Raw genomic sequence first — 18,128 nt, forward strand, 5'->3', positions numbered from 1 at the left:
TATGTTATCAAAATACTGTCTTGTCAGTTTATAGTAATGAGACCCAGTAACTAATCACAATTAATATAAATTAATGCTAGAAGCACATTATTATCCCATATTTAAATCTGACATAGGCAAAGATTAAATGTAAGTGAGATTCACAAATGACATTAAAATGTTTTAATAATATTTGCTATTTAAATATTTCAAATACAATAGCTTAGAGAGTTAATTGTTTATACATACAGTATAATATGTCGTGAAATACACATCTTATTATATAATGTCAATTAGGAAAAGTAAAAATATTTCAATGGAAATTTTAAAGTAGTCAATACATAAGCTAGACAACTAACAAAATTGTACGAACTGGTATTACTGGTCACAGTAACTAAATACTATATACTAACAAATTACTTCTAATATTCCTTGAACTTAAGACTACAGAATGATGACTAAAACTATTGTATAATCATTGAGTTACATTATCAAATTAGGTTCACTATGTTTCTCAGAACAATAAAACAGATTAGTTTTTAATCTAAAAAATTAATGATTAATTTTTAATCTTAATAAACCGGGGCTTTAAAAAGGGCCTTACCTCTAGTAAAATGATAAACACTCAAATCAAAATACTGTTTGTCGGTCACGTGACACGAAACTATGACAGATTAGTGAGAATTGACAGTGACGTGCCATGCCTGATTATCTTTCTTTCTTATCTTGAACTGTCTTATTTTTATACTGTCTTGGAGTTTATTTTTATTTTATATTAATCTTGGAGGTTATTTTTGATCCAAATTTATGCGTATCTGTAAAATTTAACAATTAAAAAATTTTGAGGTTTCTTTGCGTGTCTGTCGCTTTATTGGCATGGCACGTCGTCGGGACTGGTAAGATACCGTCTTGTCTAGAGTAGTGTTATATTGCGAACATTTAATTTGATATATGTCAGATTAAAAAAAAAAACAAATAGCTTATTCACACAAAGATCCATAATCATCTATATATAGCCACAAAGAGCAACATAAACGAAAGTAAATGACCCAAAATTCCATTTCTATAGGCGTGGGAGAGGAAATCCGGGTCCGATGCTATATAGTAGGAGGCTTGCGGTGCGTCACATGACACAATACGTGCGGCGCGCGGTAACGAATCGCCGGCGATCATTTCTGCCGAACGCTTGTTGTGTGGAAGGGGCTTTAGACGGACCGCCGCGTCGCTAAAGATCAAGTCTGCGTAGGGCGGCTTTGAATAGAACATGCTGAAGCTGAAAATTAATCGATTAATTATATTAATTTTCTTGGTGAAGTTTTTAATATTACTTCGTCAACATCCAGTAAAGATGTACACAATATATGTTATTTTAAATAAATTATAATAACTTTCATTAGGGGGTTTTTTTAAAAAAGGATGTAAATTGCGATTTAAATTATCGTTAAAACAGAAATTTTAATAGATTTTGGCACAAGTTTTATAGAAATAATTCCACATAAAACTACTTTTGTAAGAAATAACGGCTATTCATAGAAATGAAGTGCTCTTCAGCCATTGTTCTATACGTAGTTTACATGCTTAAAGAAATGTATTCTTCTTGCATGTTTTTTAGCTGTGTGACAGATATTTTTTTACTTATTATCATTTCATAATTTATTGCGAAAGAAACGCAATTATTTACTAAAAAACAGTACATACATTTACGAACGTAAACGTTCAACAGTAATTGAGACGTCATTAGAGCAGTTATTAAAACATTGTCTCACCTGAAATCATCATTGACAGTAGCTCCATACAGTTGCAGGGCGTAGAGCATAAGATTGGAGAATGTGTCCAACTCAGTGTGGTTCGCTCGTCCCATCATCACCGAACCCGGGACTTTGCCCAGATTGCAATGCTTATATTCGTGAATTTTTGCTCGGGTACCTGTACATATGTTATGTATACATTACATTACAATGAGTATACATAATATCGAGCCATTGTAATAATCTTCATAGTATATTTCAAGTTTAAATACTGCTTAGGCCATCATTGTGCCGGCCTATAAAAGGACCTTAAAAGAGGTAATGGCTCAAAATCCATCGCGGATAAAAAATGTTCCGCATATTCAAATGTAACGATTATTGTATGCTTTTCATGGGCGTATATTGAACTAAGCACTGATTCAAATACATGTGATAAATACTGAAAGTTCGATACTTTCGTACTGGCAATTGTTATCGTATACGTATACGAAAACCTTGTTACCGCCTGTGTGTGGAGCCTGTGAAGTGACTTCTGTGCCTCTGGAAGTAGCTAGGCTGACTAAATTAGCCAGGACTTTACGCAAAACGGATCAAATTTGAGTCTAGTTACGGAAAATGAGTCCGCCTCCCTAACCTAACCTATACGGAAACCTTAAAGAATTAATCATCATAGAGCGCGCGCTAAACCCTCAGGTATTAGTATAGTCAGGTATAGGTTTCTGTTTATATTTAAGTTAAGCTTTAACCCAATGTTTTATTTTACCATCACAGTCAAAACTATTTTCGACGACATAGTTTAGGACAACATATATTGACCAAAATCAAAGGTCCCGGCTGAATTCTATTGTATTTAATAACGTCAGCGGTTTTTACGACCTAATATGAGTAGTCCCTTCGATGTCGTTATTACATTTTTTTAATTTTGATTATTTTGACTTAATTTCATTAAGGTTTTCTAGAGTATCTGGTTCTTGTTCTTAGTTTGTAAATTGGCGATTGTATTACGTAGCAGTTTTTGGGGACTTTAATAAAGGAAATAACTCTCAAAACTTATAAATCTTCGTATCAACTAGAAAGAGAAACAAATTCATGGCGCTATTAACGACTAAGCCACAGCCGATCATACATACCATCTGGACACATGAGCTGCAAATCATCTCCCAGTAGGTCACGCGCCCACCACTCCCGACGTCGCCCACCCGTGACCTCAGCAGGTGCCGTGTGCCTCACAAAAGCCACATCTCCACCCCCCTCTACCATGCAACGCAGCGCACCCACGGGACCAAAGTACTCCTCACTTGCGTCACGTCTGCAGCGACTGGAAGTTATCGGTAGGAGGTATTTCATAGATTGACCTTAATATATACAGAAATAATATAAATAGTTTTTAAGCTATTGGATAGATTTTATAGCGAGGTTTGAGCGCGGCGACAGAATCAAGGAATTCCGTAACGAAAATAAAAAATCTAACACACGATGACGTAATATAGGTTCAGATAACACGCGTTAGAGCGGGACAGAACGCATTCATATCTTTCTAAAGTGATTGGTGACGTAGCGTAAGTGCGGCCGGTGCAGCCGGTACAAGTTAGAGTGAGACAGACTATATAGGCGTGTCAGTCTGGTAGAGTAGTAGATTGAATTAATATCAAAGAAAAAAAATACTGCATAAAAAAATTATTATAATAGCATACGTTGATAAAAAATGCTATGCCATAGATTTACCGGGGCAGTCCCCGAGAGCCACACGTTTTTTTTATTATGTAAGAATTGAATACAGAACGCTTGACAGTTAACAACTAATAGGTGAAAACAGTTTTACTGCCCGAAAGGAAAATCCCACTTATCTCATTTCATTTTTATTTATTGATAGAAGTTTCTATAGTCTATGGGAAATATTTTACTTAACGGTTTGTAGATATAGAACTGTTGATGGACTTGCGGTCGCAGAAGTGCTAAATTACCTTTTAATGTTGACAACATTATACTTTATATGAAAAATTATAATAAAAAAATATTTGTTATTAATACATCATACGTAGCAAATATAACACGCATAAGTGCCACGCCGGCTCTTTCAACACAGATTCTATGATGCGAATTCTACAATGTAAAGGAGCTGTCAAACCATTTTTTTCTGTATGAATTTGCCGGAGCTCAAGACGAGATTGCGACTTGCGATACGAATAAAATATGGACATATGTGCGGTTTTATTAAGACAAGACGTTTTAAAACATCGGTACCAGAGCGCTGAGACACTAAACTAATAAATATAGTATTACCGATACGACGCTCCATGGCATAAATGGCACAGGTTGTCATGAGGCACAGTGCCTGAGTCCACATATTCGCTGCTGAGAGCGCCCGGTGCGCATGACTTACTGAAATATTGCGCCGCCGCGTGTGCGCCGTCACAGCCGTACGGTCTGAAAGAAAAAGTTTCACAGAAAGAAATCACAGATAAATCTATATATTTTCCTGTAATAAATTTAATAGATTTACATTTAATATTATTTTCTTTACATTAAATGATATATGACCGGAAGTTCTTTGGCTTGATTTCCGGTTCCAGCTAATCACATAACATTAATAAAAAATACAGAATTATTTAAACTTTCACAAAAAAACATGTTTACTTTAAAAAAATCCTTTTTAGTAAATTAGGTTAGACTTAAATCATTTATAAGTCTTAAGTTAGGCTAGATCGTAATGTTCCATGATGTTTTAGTGAAGACACATATATATAGAAAAAGAAAATACATGTTCACTTAAAATACACTTAAATAATTACCTAATCCACCCATTTGATATTAGATAGGCCAAAGGATAAATCCAGCCAGCTGCCGTACCGATACCCGTGTGACAGGTGTTCTTGCCTCTCAAATAAGTCAAATCTGTATCTGGATCTTGCTCTTTGCCGACAGCTACTGCGTAATACCAGCTGTCTCCGCTTGAGTAGACCTGGATGAGTTTAATATGGTGGTTACTTAAAAGTTTGATGTTCATTTTATATAACACTAGCGACCCGCCCCGGCTTCGCACGGGTGCAATGCTGATACTAAATACACTACAGAAAATCTGTGAACGTTGTATATAAAAATGTGGGTTATCCATAAGAGATAGACATATACCATCACGGACTTTTCTGTAATACTTAGTACATTATTTTGATAAAACTCGTAGGGTTCTTCCTGCGTTTAAAATGTAAGCGGAAAAAATGTAATTATTTACGACATCACATTAGAAACCTCAAAAATAACTTCTCCACTATTTAATGGATGTTATTATACATATAAACCTTCCTCTTGAAGCACTCTATCTATTAAAAAACCGCATGAAAATCCGTTGCGTAGTTTCAAAGATTTAAGCATACAAAGGCACATAGGGACAGAGAAAGCGACTTTGTTTTATAATATGTAGTGACATTGGATGGTTTTGAACAAATATTTATTTACACTTTTTGAGAATTCTTTTTGATTTTATAGTAATCATGAAGAATTTGGCGATATAGTTATGTTGCGTTATCGCCTATAAGTATCTTGCACAGAGAAGTGTAAACATATAAAATTCTCTGTTATATATCTTAACTCACTTTGGGAATTCCAATTTAATTCAAATTTTTTTTTTTTTTTTTTTTATAGAACAGGGGGCAAACGGGCAGGAGGCTCACCTGATGTTAAGTGATACCGCCGCCCATGGACACCCTCAATGCCAGAGGGCTCGCGAGTGCGTTGCCGGCCTTTTAAGAATTGGTACGCTCTTTTCTTGAAGGACCCTAAGTCGAATTGGTTCGGAAATACTTCAGTTGGCAGCTGGTTCCACAGAGTGGTGGTGCGCGGCAAAAACTGCCTGGAAAAACGCGCAGTTGTGGAACGGCGGACGTCGAGGTGATACGGGTGGAATTTCGTATTCTGCCTCGACGTCCGATGATGAAACTCAGCTGCAGGTATTAATCCGAACAACTCCTCTGAACACTCTCCATGGTAAATGCGGTAGAAGATGCAGAGAGACCCCACATCTCTACGCAACGCCAAAGGATCAAGCCGCTTGGAGAGATTTTGGTCGTCAACGATTCGAACCGCTCTTCGTTGAATACGATCAAGTGGAAGAAGCTGGTACTGGGGAGCACCCGCCCAAAGGTGGGAACAGTACTCCATGTGGGGCCGAATTTGCGCTTTATATAGTTGCAAGCGGTGGCCCTGGCCATGTCTCGCCCTGCTGAGCACACCGAGCTTTTTGGAGGCTAATTTTGCCTTTCCTTCCAAGTGACCGCGAAACTGAACGTCGTTCGATATGTCAACGCCAAGTATTCCAATGCTGGCTGTGGCTTTAAGGAGAGTGTTTTCGAAAAGAGGAGTAGCGACAAAGGGTGTTTTTTTAGCGGAAAACGCGCAAACTTGTGTCTGTTTGGGGTTAAATTGGACTAAGTTTAGTCTGCCCCAGTCAGAGACTCCACGTAGTAGGGTTTCTACTTCAGACACAAGTTTGTTCCGGTACTCATCGACATCTGCCCGAGAAATACTTGCCCGGCCAGTGTAAAGAGTGTCCCCAGTGCTGTCATCCGCATAGCAGTGAATGTTGCTAAGTTGCAACATATCATTGATATGCAGAAGAAACAGGGTCGGGGATAAAACACAGCCTTGTGGGACCCCAGCGTTCACGGGTTTAAGGTCGGAACATGCTCCGTCGATGACGACCTTGATGCTCCGATCGGCCAGAAAGCTGGAGATCCAATCGCATAATTTCTCGGGAAGCCCATAGGCTGGAAGCTTCGAGAGCAGTGCTCTGTGCCACACCCGATCGAAGGCTTTCGCTATGTCCAAACTAACCGCTAGAGCCTCCCCCTTGGACTCAATTGCCTCCGCCCATCTATGCGTAAGGTATACAAGAAGGTCACCAGCCGAACGACCACGACGAAAGCCGTACTGAGAGTCACTTATCAGCTGGTGGCCCTCCAGATACTCCAGGAGCTGGCAATTAATAATGGATTCCATTATTTTGGAGAACAAGGAGGTTATCGCTATTGGGCGATAGTTGGACGGATCGGAGCGATCGCCTTTTTTAGGGATCGGATGTATCGATGCGATCTTCCAGCACTCCGGGACAGTGCCAAGCGAGTACAGGTACCGGAAAAGGCGCGTTAAGACCGGAGCCAACTCAGGAGCACAAGTACGCAGCACAATTGGAGGAATACCATCCGGCCCGCTCGACTTATGTATGTCCAAGGAAGATAATGCTTTACGGACAGCACGTTGCCGGAATGTAACTTCCGGCATCGAAGAATCACACCGTGAAATGCTCGGTGGTGATCTCCCTCGGTCATCCAAAGTCGAGTTGGACGCGAAGAGACAGCCTAAAAGGTCGGCCTTCTCCTTCGCAGTGTGGGCCAGCGAGTCATCCTCCCTGTGCAATGGTGGAATGGAGGGCTGACAAAAATTCCCTTGGACAGCTTTGGCTAGAGACCAGAAGGCTCGAGTCCCCGAAGGGAGTTGGGCCAATCTCTCGCCAAATCTGGCAATGTGCTCTGACTTTGCTTTAGTGATTTCCCGTTTGAAGGACCTGGAGGCTGAGTTATATGCTTTTTTGAGTTCGCTGGTATTAGCATCACGAGATTTCGCCGCTTCTGCCCATGCCTTAAAGCATTCTCGCTTTCGACGCGAGGCTGTCTTGCAAGAACGCTTAAACCAGGGCTGAGACTTGCCACCGATCGGCACCGCAGAAAAAGGAATAAAGAGTTCCATTCCCTGCAGAACCACTTCGGCGACAGAGGCAGCGACGGAATCTGGAGCTTCAGACGAAAAGCAAATAGGCCCCCAAGGGTAGGACGCAAAGAAAGACCGCATCCCGTCCCAATCTGCTGACTTGTAGTGCCAAATACGGCGAAAACCCAAAAAGCGCGACCGCGAAGGGCGCGTAGATGGCACAGTACTCCGGACCACACAATGATCCGATGAACCTAATGGCGGGTCAACGGAGACTTGATAGTTCTCCGGATGCGAAGTCAGCAGAAGGTCCAACAAAGAGGGTTTATGACCGTCCACATCTGGTATTCGCGTAATCGCAGGGACCATTTGTGTCAGGTCGTAGGCTAAAGCAAAGTCGTGAAAGGATCTTCCCGCGTGATCGGTGGTTTCAGAGCCGAGCCAATCGGCATGGTGGGCGTTAAAATCGCCAAGTATCACGATTTCGGCGGTAGGAACCCTTTCAAGCAGGGAATCTGTAGCCATTTGGATGTGCTCGATGAGTCGGTCAGTTTCGTCATTTCCGCTATGGGACCTATACAGGCACGCATAGAATCGCGGATGGTCATCGCAGTCTATGCGGAGCCAGAGGTTAGATAGGTCCCTTCCTTCAAGCGTCCCGAGGCGACGAGAACAGATATCCTCTCTGACGTACACGCAAACTCCCGCCCGCGGCACAAATGAATGTTCCAATTTGTACCCCGGGTAGGAGAGGTAAGAAGTATCAGCCGGGGAGGATATCTGAGTCTCAGTGAGGAAGAATAAGGCCGGCTTCGCAGATTCAAGGTGAAAGTGAACCGCGCTTAGGTTTGAGTTGAGCCCCCTAACATTGGTGAAGTCCACTGTGAGCGTGGAAGGGGTTGCCTTCGGCGAATTCTTCCGTTTGCCCCGAGATCGAAACCTAAAACTAGAACTGGATGTTTTTTTTAGAGCGCAGTTTTTGCCCACCCCAGAATACGAAGGGCAGCCTGTGCATCCACCACCGGATACTGATTGTTCCGATGATGGACGCCCAGAGGGGGATTCTCCACGTGTGGTACCCCCCTGGGGTAATCTTTCTTTAAACTGCACCGTCATAGTCTGGGGAGGGGGGGGGGGGGGGATGGGCTCCGGGAGTCTCACTCACCGAACGAAACGCGAGTACAATAAGCTAAACCTATTGCATCACTTCACGCCGGTTTTCTGTGAGACAGTGGTACTGCCCCGGTCGTGCCTGCCCATTTGGCTGAAGCCCGAAAGCAACAGCATGGCACTCCCACTAGGAAGGGGGTTGACTGATTGCACTGGTGAAATAATCTCTTTCACAGGTTATTTCACCAGTGGGCGATGGGGTCGTCAGGTCCCTACGCCGTCAAATTTTAGGAATATCGTGTTTTTTACGTTTTCATTATTCCTACAGGATTATTTTTAGTCTTGATGTTAATCCTTCTAATCAGTCTTCTGTGAACGATTTTTGATCTTGATAAATGGATTATCAGGCTCAACTTTTCCAGTCATTCATCAATAGTTTAGACTTATTTAGAATGATTAACATTATTTTTGAAGTGAATTAAAACTCACCTCTTGCATAAACGGCACCAGTCGATATTTGTAAGCGGCGTGCAACATATCGGCGGCGTCAAACACCGCCATGTCAGCTGTTCCGTCAGCGATTGCCCGCTCGCAGTGACGGGAACTATGCCCGCGCCAACATATAAGAGTCGGAGATAGGAAGGCGGCCTTTAACGCTATCTGTGGGAAATGATCTTCAGTGAATTTGCAAGAATTCTAAAATTACCTATTTGATAAAGTTAAAAGTAAAATTTGTATGAAAGTTCTTCGTATTGTGCGTAACGTAAGTGCAGTGAGCAGAGATATTTCGCTCCAATATTAACACAGCCGTAAGGAATAAAATAGTATATTTCATTACAAGTGCGGAAAGCCTGTCATTGCAACGAGTTCCGACGAATGTCTACCCGAGCCGAGGCGCAGCCGAAGGTGAGGGTTGACAGTCGGGACGAGTTGCAATGACGGTTCCGCACGTGTACTGAACGACTATTTTTAATACAGTTGCGAAAAAATTAAGCAATTTAATTAAACTATTTGCTTTTTTTCTCTTCTCTCTACGGAATAAATCCATTGCACGTAGATATGTTATATATTTCCGGTAAATTGTTCTCCGAAGCATTTTGTGCAATTATACTGAGTTCGGGTGGTATTCATTCAAATAAAATATCGTCGAAATTACTCATTTTGTGCAACAAATAATTCAACTCGAAAGAACATTTTTGGAAAATGGCGCCAACCGCAAAGAATATGAGCAAAGCTTGATTTTTCTTTTCTTCACCCATTCTGGGTAGGCAAAGGGAACTTGGCCCATACAGCCAATTCTACAGTATACTATTTTTATTGAAATCAAACTCATTGAGTCCAATCATTAAAACTTCTGTGATTTTTTTTTAGTAAAAACTTCATGGTTAGTTTTTTCTTTTTAATATTTTTTTTATTGATATGAAATAAAATAAACCTAACCTAACTTATTGAATCCAATTATTAGTAAACTTTTTAAAAATACGTATTTGCATATATTATAAAATTATTTTTAATATTTTTTTAATTGATATGAAATGAAAAGAAACTTAACCGACCTTATTGAATCCAATTATTATAATATTTAGAAATCATATATCATAAAAACTTCTATGAATCTTTTTAATAAAACCTTCGTGGTTGGTTTTTTCTTTTTAATACATTGTTTTGACAGTTGGCAAAGAAAACGCACGAGTGCGGGAATGGCAAAGAAAAAGCACGAGTGTGTAATAGCCCACTTTCCGAACGCTATACCTCCCTGCAATATGCCACTTTTTGAGCAACTGTATTAAAAAGATTATTAAGACATAAAAAAAAATATTTGGAAAAATAAGACATTTATAAAAAAGGAAAGACAATAAATATCTTAATTGAAAATGGGGTTATTGTAACCGAATTTTTATGGGCCCGTATTATCCATTAATTTCTTGATATTTTGAATACCATGTTTAACATAGTAGCTACAGTACAGTGTTAATGTGCGCATTTAACACGCTCGTAGGATGAAGGAAAACATCGTAAGGAAACCGGGCAAGAGTCGATCGGTCACAGTACTCTTAAATTTTTTTATCACGAAACAAATACGGAAATTTGAGTACCCGACCTAAAGAGTGACGTGACAACGTTTTATAAATTGGTTTGCCGGGTGACACTTCAAGAAACTGCGTTACGCTCCGCTCACGTTATGCACTCACAATGAGAGCGAGTGAGAGGCACGCGTCCCTTCCACTCGGGCATGGTTAGCCCGCCTAAGAGCGAGAGAGATAGACATAAAAAGTGATTCATCCTTCTTCCTACTATACGAATGAATATTCACATTAAAATTATTTTACCACTCCAAGTCGTTGTCACGTAAAACTTTCGCCCGTATACCGACTTTACAGGCAACCAATTTTTTTATTACAGTAGTAAAGAAACATATTGAATTACTATATTTTCAAAAATTGGTTTTTGTGAAGTAATATATAGATTTTTTATTTTTAAAATTGTGGATTTGGATATTACATGAAAGATCCGTATCTTACCCTCATTTTAATACATTTGTCGTATTCAGCATCACTGGTGACACAGAGCGTGGCGCGTTTGACTGGACAGTCCCTTATACCAATGACAGCCTTCTCCGCCTGATCGCCTACATATTTGTTATTTAAAATATGGTGAGCTGCCTGCTCCTCTTCATCCAATATTCGGAAACTAATTGTGGAATCCTAAGATAAGGTATAAATGTATTAAAATGAATAAAAATTACGGCTATATAGAGTATTTACAACAGCTGTATAGTTGAGATATGGAAAATAGTAGCAGTAGACCAGTTTCCTATCATAATCCATCTGCTACATTTTTACTGTTTGTTTTAAAAAACAATTCTCATATAACAAACAAAAATACATATATACATCTCTTATTACCGTGATACCTAGAAGATCTTATGTTCCAAAATAAACGTATTATTTAACTTATATAAATTTTAAGAAATTTAAAGGTCAAAATAATATAATTTTGTTTCTATAATCAAGAATAACATTGTCTTTTGGATAACTTACTTGTAAAAGGAGGTCTGTTGTGCCTTCAGATTGAAATAGTTTAAATGGCAATTCAATGGGTTGACCGTAGTTGTCAACCCTTGGTTTGTACGGAGACATCGTAGTACTGGAATAGAATAATTATAAAATAAAATAATAATAGTTATAATATTAAAACTGGACAGTGCCTAGATTACTATATTTACTTAAACATATATATAGATACTATATATACTTAAAACAATTGTGTTTATAAATCTGTAAGAGTTATTTTAAGGCGTCTCGTCTATCTCAACATAAGCAATTTTTTTTCAATATTCATTGCTTTATGCTTTCAGTCTTATAAAATATTACTATTTTATTCTGACTAAATACTCGTTAGGTATAAAAAAACAATGAAGTGGGGCTCTCATAAACTATCAAACTCTATATATTTATATACCCTTAAAAGTGCGAGATCATTTTTTCGTATATTTCCACGAAAGATCAAAAGATAAAAAATCAAAGACAATAAACACTAGACATCTGACATGCATTTTAGTATCTTATTGACATTCGATTTTTAAGTATGTAACATTCTGTGGCTTGGTTGTTGCATTTAGGAATAACTACGTAAATAGTAATTGAGGTTTACCATCAACTTCAGCATTAATATATTCTATATAATGTTATTCTCTTAAACAGAACATTAATATTAAAATCTTATTTTATAAAATAATATTAATGAAATCCTACCTTCCTTCGTCATTACGATCGAATTGATTTCGTCTAAACCCATCATAGTACCGGTTTTGTTCTGTAGTGGACGACAGCCAGTTTCCATAGGCGTCCTATTTTTACAAATAAGTTTATTAAATAAAAAACATGTCAACTAGGGATATTAGATAATATAATTCAAAATGACGACTAAATAATCTTATAACTTTTTTTATGAATATGTTTCAAGAGCCTCATTTAAAAGAACTTTGAGAATTTGTTTCAAGACTTTAAATTTGTTTAATTTCTATTGTATATACAGAACAAATTTTTGTTAATTAATTTAAATAAAAAAAACACCTGTTGGTATGCATCTGTCCGGTTTGACATTTTATTCATTGTATTTGGTTCACCATAAAGCTCAACAATCTTCATTATCAGTTTTTGGTATCTGTAATCAAAAATATTTTATTCATATTATAGAACTGGGTTTGTAATATATAAAAACCTTTTTCAAACAGAATTTATTGTTTATACTATGTTGATGTGCCTTGAAACTATTTTCTAGTAATAAAATTTGTGGGACATAATTATTTTATAAAATTTATGTGAACATATTAAACACAAAAAAAAATGCACAAACAACAAGTATTATCAACAAACATATAAAACGTAAAATGCAAATTTATGTCCAATTAAAAATATTTTGTACTACGCGAAGGCACTATGGGAATGAAGTCGTGCGGTGGCTAGTACATTTTTTTTTTATAGAACAGGGGGCAAACGGGCAGGAGGCTCACCTGATGTTAAGTGTTACCGCCGCCCATGGACACCCTCAATGCCAGAGGGCTCGCGAGTGCGTTGCCGGCCTTTTAAGAATTGGTACGCTCTTTTCTTGAAGGACCCTAAGTCGAATTGGTTCGGAAATACTTCAGTTGGCAGCTGGTTCCACAGAGTGGTGGTGCGCGGCAATGATATAACTTACCTGCTTCTTTGGGCTGGGGTGGCAACACTGGAAGTGAGCACAGCATCAGCAGGTACTCGGCCCCAGTTACACCTTTCCCAGTGAGTGACTGGAGCACGAGATCCGTCGCGACATATCAACTCGAAATCGTCCTCTGTTACGCCGCCTGTTTACAAATTAAATTAAGTTAATATTTTATAGAAGATTCTCTAAATCTCGAAATACTCAAATAAACGATTTAAATGATGCACGCATAAATATTTTAATTTCAATAAATAAACCAAATATAAATGTTAGTTTCTTTTTAGATTAGTATATATATCGCGCGTGCTTGTGAATGATGTAAATTAATATTATGCTTTTGAATATAATATTGAAGTTATACCGCACGAGAGTAATTTTTTACGGATGAAACGCAACAATAATAGCGTCACAAAGATGTGCAGCGTTTTTGTCGAAGAAAAAATCGAGAGCGATTGAGACCGAGTGACCAAGATTTATAATTTTAATTATTATATTTAGAATATACTTAAACTAAATAAACTGGTCTGTCGAATATTCTTATACTGGTCTGTCAGAAATAAACATATAATCTGTATAAATAAAAATCATATAAACCACAGTTGTGTACAATTTGATAGTCCTATGTTTGATTATTGGTAAAACAATAATAGTTTAGTGTTAGGCACAGCTATTAACCTTAATATCAAGGAGATCATTGTCACCAAAGCATTACCTAATATTTTATGTGAAAGTAAGGCATGTTGTATTGTACTGTCTCTAACAAAGGCAATTTCCCCTGTTCCATTACTGACAAGGCATCTAAGTGCTCCCTCATACCCTGCATAAGGGTCTGCCAGGGTACAACGCACTCCAGCTCCACCGGTGCATAGCTTACATAACCTGCAAATAGTAACATTCAGAGTATAGTACTTACAACTTATAGATTTATATTATATGTAGTATCATATATGTATATAACATTATATCCAGACTTAAAATATATTATGCATTGCTCTTAAATATTTACAAAGATTTTGGAATAAGTAAATCACTTACTGATCAGGATTATCTCCAATAGGATTATACAAATCCTTCAAAGAGTTTGGTGCACATGAATCACTGAAGTATTCCACCGCTGACTTAACATGATTATTACAGTCAGTTATCTTGAGGCCACCTTCTTTGATAAGCTGAAATTTTATGTATTTTTATAAAAATAAATAAATAACATGATTCACTGAACCACAAAGTTTGTAAAAATATCTTACCACATGTATTGGCATGACCCATCCAGCAAGTGACCCAACCCCAGGGAAACAGGCCTTTACCCCTCTTAGTCCATATAAACCTCCACTAGGTTGCACTTGGGGCAAACTGCCTTTCCTTACAACAGCAACTGCATATTGATAGGGTTCTCCACCACCATACACCTTTAATAAAATTGTAAAGCATTTTTAATTAACTAATAAATTAAGAAGCTATATTAAATTATTTAAAACAGGAGCATTCACGAATCATCATGCTAATATTAAGTCATAAGATTAAAAAAAAGCCCAAGACAGGATACTAATTTTATAATTAAAAAAACATGCGACTATATTGAGAATATGATAATACTACTATACAAAAAAATATATTTACTGTGAAAACATCAATAAATACCTCTTGTAGCAATGGTACAAGTGAGTGATATCTTCCAGCAACATATACTTCACCAGCATCAAGAGCTAGTAATGATGCATCCCCTTGATCAACCCATGTCATACATTCTTCTGCATCAAATGCCTAGAAAGCATAATATGCTTTTATAAATTTAATGTCTGATTTACTTTAATACCAAATAAAAGAATATTGCTGGCAAAAACATTTAGTTCAATCAAGGTGTAAAACAAGCAAATTCAAAATCAGTTAAACTAAAATACCAAGCAAATTTTATAACTTTTAGTCTTACCCGTTTACATTCTATTTCGATGAAATCCTTTCCAAAAAGTCCTTTATCCTGAAGCACAGTTTTGGATAGTTTTTCACATTTTTTCTGTTCCGGTATAGATGTAGTGCACCAGGTTACTTTGTCTTTACCTTCAATTTTTGGTTCTCCATGGATACCATTAGCTATAGTCTCGCTACCGTAGTAGCTTCCTTGAGCGGAAACTGGAAAAAGAATAAATATTAAGTTAACAATAAATACATTAACAAAAATATACGCAAAAATGTAGTAGCATTAAACTGGACGTTAAGTTTTTGAGAAAGAATCTTGCATACCTATTGAACAGAATAATAAAACTATTTCCAGCATATTTCTTTTTCTCAAATTATCATGTTTTTAAGTATAATTATTCAATTCATTGGACACACCCGAAAACGATCGGCCTAACTGAAATCAACAACACAGATCAAGTAGAAGTAAACAATTACTTATTACAGACCAACTATAGGCATTATGAAAACCTATGGTTATACTGGACAGTGTACACTATATAGACCAGAACATAAATAAATTAATAATATCTTTGTGTGTAGATTTATTGATGAGCCTGTCATAGAAAATCAGGTTAAAATATTGAATGGCCATATTAATGCAGTGATTTTGCTATTTTTTATTCTAGCTTATGATAGCACAGATTAAATTTTCTATAATAGAACTACCGACAAAAGCATGTCGTCTAGGTGCTAGTCTTATGTCTGTGGTACGCACTTCGTACATTCTAGTCCATAACTACAATAGTTATCTTGTCCTTGTTTTCGAGAAAAATATTGTATGAAAATTTAAAAACAAAGTAAACTAGTAAGTTGTTCTAGAACTTATTTTTAATTAATTATGCTAAAAAGATTTGAGTTGATTCCTAGTTTTCATTAATATTGAATGTCTTGAATTTAATTTTCAGGAACCCTTACAAAACACTTTTAAAATATGGTTGTGTTTACATGTGGCCACTGCGGAGAATCGGTGCAGAAACCTAAAGTTGAAAAGCATTATCTTACGAAATGTAGAAATAGAAATCCAAATTTATCTTGCATGGATTGTTTTAAAGATTTTATGTAAGTATATTTGAAAAATTTGTATTTATAGACGCAAGTGGGGTTGTTCTGGGTTATTTAAAGAAATAACATTGAAAGTTATTACTGTTATGCATTTGTGATACTCTTAAAATATTTTTACAATAGGCAAAATGTAATTGTCATAATATTTAGTAATAATTACTTTTACATATTTTTCAAATATTGTAATTTTTTTGTTATTTTAATTTTCAGTGGCAATGATTATGAGTCTCACATTAAATGTATATCTGAAGAACAGCGTTATTCAGCGAAAGGATTTCAAGCTAAAGAAAAAAAGGGTGAGAAGAAGCAAAATGCATGGGTTGAAATGTTGCAGTCTGTACTAGACGAACAGAAAAATGCCTCAAAAAATGTCTTAAGAATCATTGAAACAATCAGTAAACATAATAACACACCTAGGAAGAAGCCAAAATTCATCAACTTTGTTAAAAATGTTTGTGGTAATAAAACAAATCCTAAAGATATGGATGCAGCATGGGATCTGATTTCAGTCAAACTTACAGCTCTATCTAATGCTAACCAACAGAATAGAAATCAAAATAAGGATGAAAAATCAAGTTCAGATACAAAAGAAATTAATTCTGAAATAAATGGTACAACAAATCATAATGATATTAGTCCATCACAGGAAAACAATAATCCCGAAGAACCATTGGAACCTGTGGAGCCGGTTAATGGTCAACCTAAAGAAGAAATGAAACTATCAAAGAAACAAAAAAAAGAAGAAAAGAAACGCAAAAAATATGAAGCTGAATTATTGAGTGCAGAAACACCATCTACTGAAGTTATAGAAGAAGTTGAATCTAAGAAAAAAGGTAAAAAGGGTAAAAATAAAGAAAATATAAATGATGATGATATTACGAACGAGGCTAAAAACAAGAAAAAACGTAAACGTCAAGACACAATACCAACAATTGAAGTAGTGGAAAATGGTGTTGTTAACAAGGAGAGTAAGAAGAAATTAAAGACAGATGAAGAAGAGGAAGAAAGTATCTGTTTACATGATCAGAATGTAGCGAAAAGTGAGGAAGTTGAAGAGAAAAAAGATAAATTTAACTGGCATGAAGTCATTTTGTCTGTGTTACAAAAGAAAGACAATGAAATGCAATTCAAACGTCTTCAAAAGAAGGTGCTTGGAGAATATTCGGAATTCTTTGGATGTGAGGTTGATGATAGAATTGCTGATAAATTCATTAAAAAATTAAAGAGTGCTCCAAATGTAAGAGTTGACAAAAATAGAGTTACATTGATTGAGGAGTAAAAATTATTATGAATATTTCCTCTGCCAAAGTTGACATAAATAGGGTAATATGTATATGAATTGAGTCAATTTTATATCCCATATACAATATCCTCTTACATACACTGCCACAATTTTAATCTCTGATATCTTATCATGGACTCAAATGGTTTGGATCGATTATGCACCAGGAACATTTCACCTGAAAGTCAACTTTTTTCCCATAGCTCCTATAGGTTATGGTTTCATTAAATATATAATATAGTGTTTACTGATCCTAAAGACCATGAATGTACTATGTATTTTATTTCTTATATGTAAAACATTCAATTATATTCAAATTAAATATGAATAAGTTCTTTTACTTTACAATAACCTAATAAGTATTAATATATAAGTATAGATATCTCTTACAACCTATTAATAATATATAAACACTCCTTTTTAAATAAAACCACACCAATAAGGACACACTAAGAACTAGAACTACTCTGTGGCCTTGGGTGAAAAATGCATATGGCATGCTCAAACAATGCTTTTTACAGAAGCATACAGTGGGTAACACTGAAAATGTTTAGAACTGGACAGTGAGAAACATTGCTAAT

General features: G+C 36.6%; 2 protein-coding genes across 2 annotated transcripts; one reads left to right on the top strand and one right to left on the bottom strand.

Moving 5' to 3' along the window:
- Nucleotides 1–971: 971 nt before the first annotated feature.
- On the bottom strand, nt 972–15,642 carry LOC110998703 (melanotransferrin). The gene is made up of 17 exons (XM_022267458.2): nt 15,486–15,642; nt 15,175–15,374; nt 14,886–15,008; nt 14,492–14,653; nt 14,280–14,413; nt 13,957–14,123; nt 13,242–13,386; nt 12,617–12,707; nt 12,296–12,390; nt 11,582–11,687; nt 11,063–11,245; nt 9,030–9,200; nt 4,520–4,689; nt 4,011–4,154; nt 2,858–3,045; nt 1,746–1,905; nt 972–1,252 (listed from the first exon to the last, which is right to left on the bottom strand). Exons 1-17 carry the CDS (start codon nt 15,517–15,519, stop codon nt 982–984), a joined length of 2,544 nt encoding a protein of 847 aa, XP_022123150.2. The 5' UTR covers nt 15,520–15,642; the 3' UTR covers nt 972–981.
- A 238-nt stretch (nt 15,643–15,880) lies between these two features.
- LOC110998695 (cell growth-regulating nucleolar protein) lies at nt 15,881–17,875 on the top strand. Its single transcript, XM_022267449.2, has 3 exons — nt 15,881–16,008; nt 16,109–16,262; nt 16,476–17,875. The coding sequence occupies exons 2-3, from the start codon at nt 16,135–16,137 to the stop codon at nt 17,542–17,544; spliced, it is 1,197 nt and encodes a 398-aa protein (XP_022123141.2). The 5' UTR covers nt 15,881–16,008; nt 16,109–16,134; the 3' UTR covers nt 17,545–17,875.
- The last annotated feature ends 253 nt before the right edge of the window (nt 17,876–18,128 follow it).

This window comes from Pieris rapae, chromosome 11 (genome assembly GCF_905147795.1).
Source record: "Pieris rapae chromosome 11, ilPieRapa1.1, whole genome shotgun sequence".
Lineage (NCBI taxonomy): Eukaryota > Metazoa > Arthropoda > Insecta > Lepidoptera > Pieridae > Pieris > Pieris rapae.

Coding starts and splice junctions, on each gene's coding strand:
- LOC110998703 (XM_022267458.2), bottom strand. CDS start 15,519: ATGCTGGAAATAGTTTTATTATTCTGTTCAATAG. Junction 14,654..14,885: donor TTGTACCATTGCTACAAGAG/GTATTTATTGAT, acceptor ATTTTATTAAAG/GTGTATGGTGGTGGAGAACC. Junction 13,387..13,956: donor ACTTTCACATAAAATATTAG/GTAATGCTTTGG, acceptor ATTTGTAAACAG/GCGGCGTAACAGAGGACGAT.
- LOC110998695 (XM_022267449.2), top strand. CDS start 16,135: ATGGTTGTGTTTACATGTGGCCACTGCGGAGAATCGGTGCAGAAACCT. Junction 16,263..16,475: donor GATTGTTTTAAAGATTTTAT/GTAAGTATATTT, acceptor TTTAATTTTCAG/TGGCAATGATTATGAGTCTC.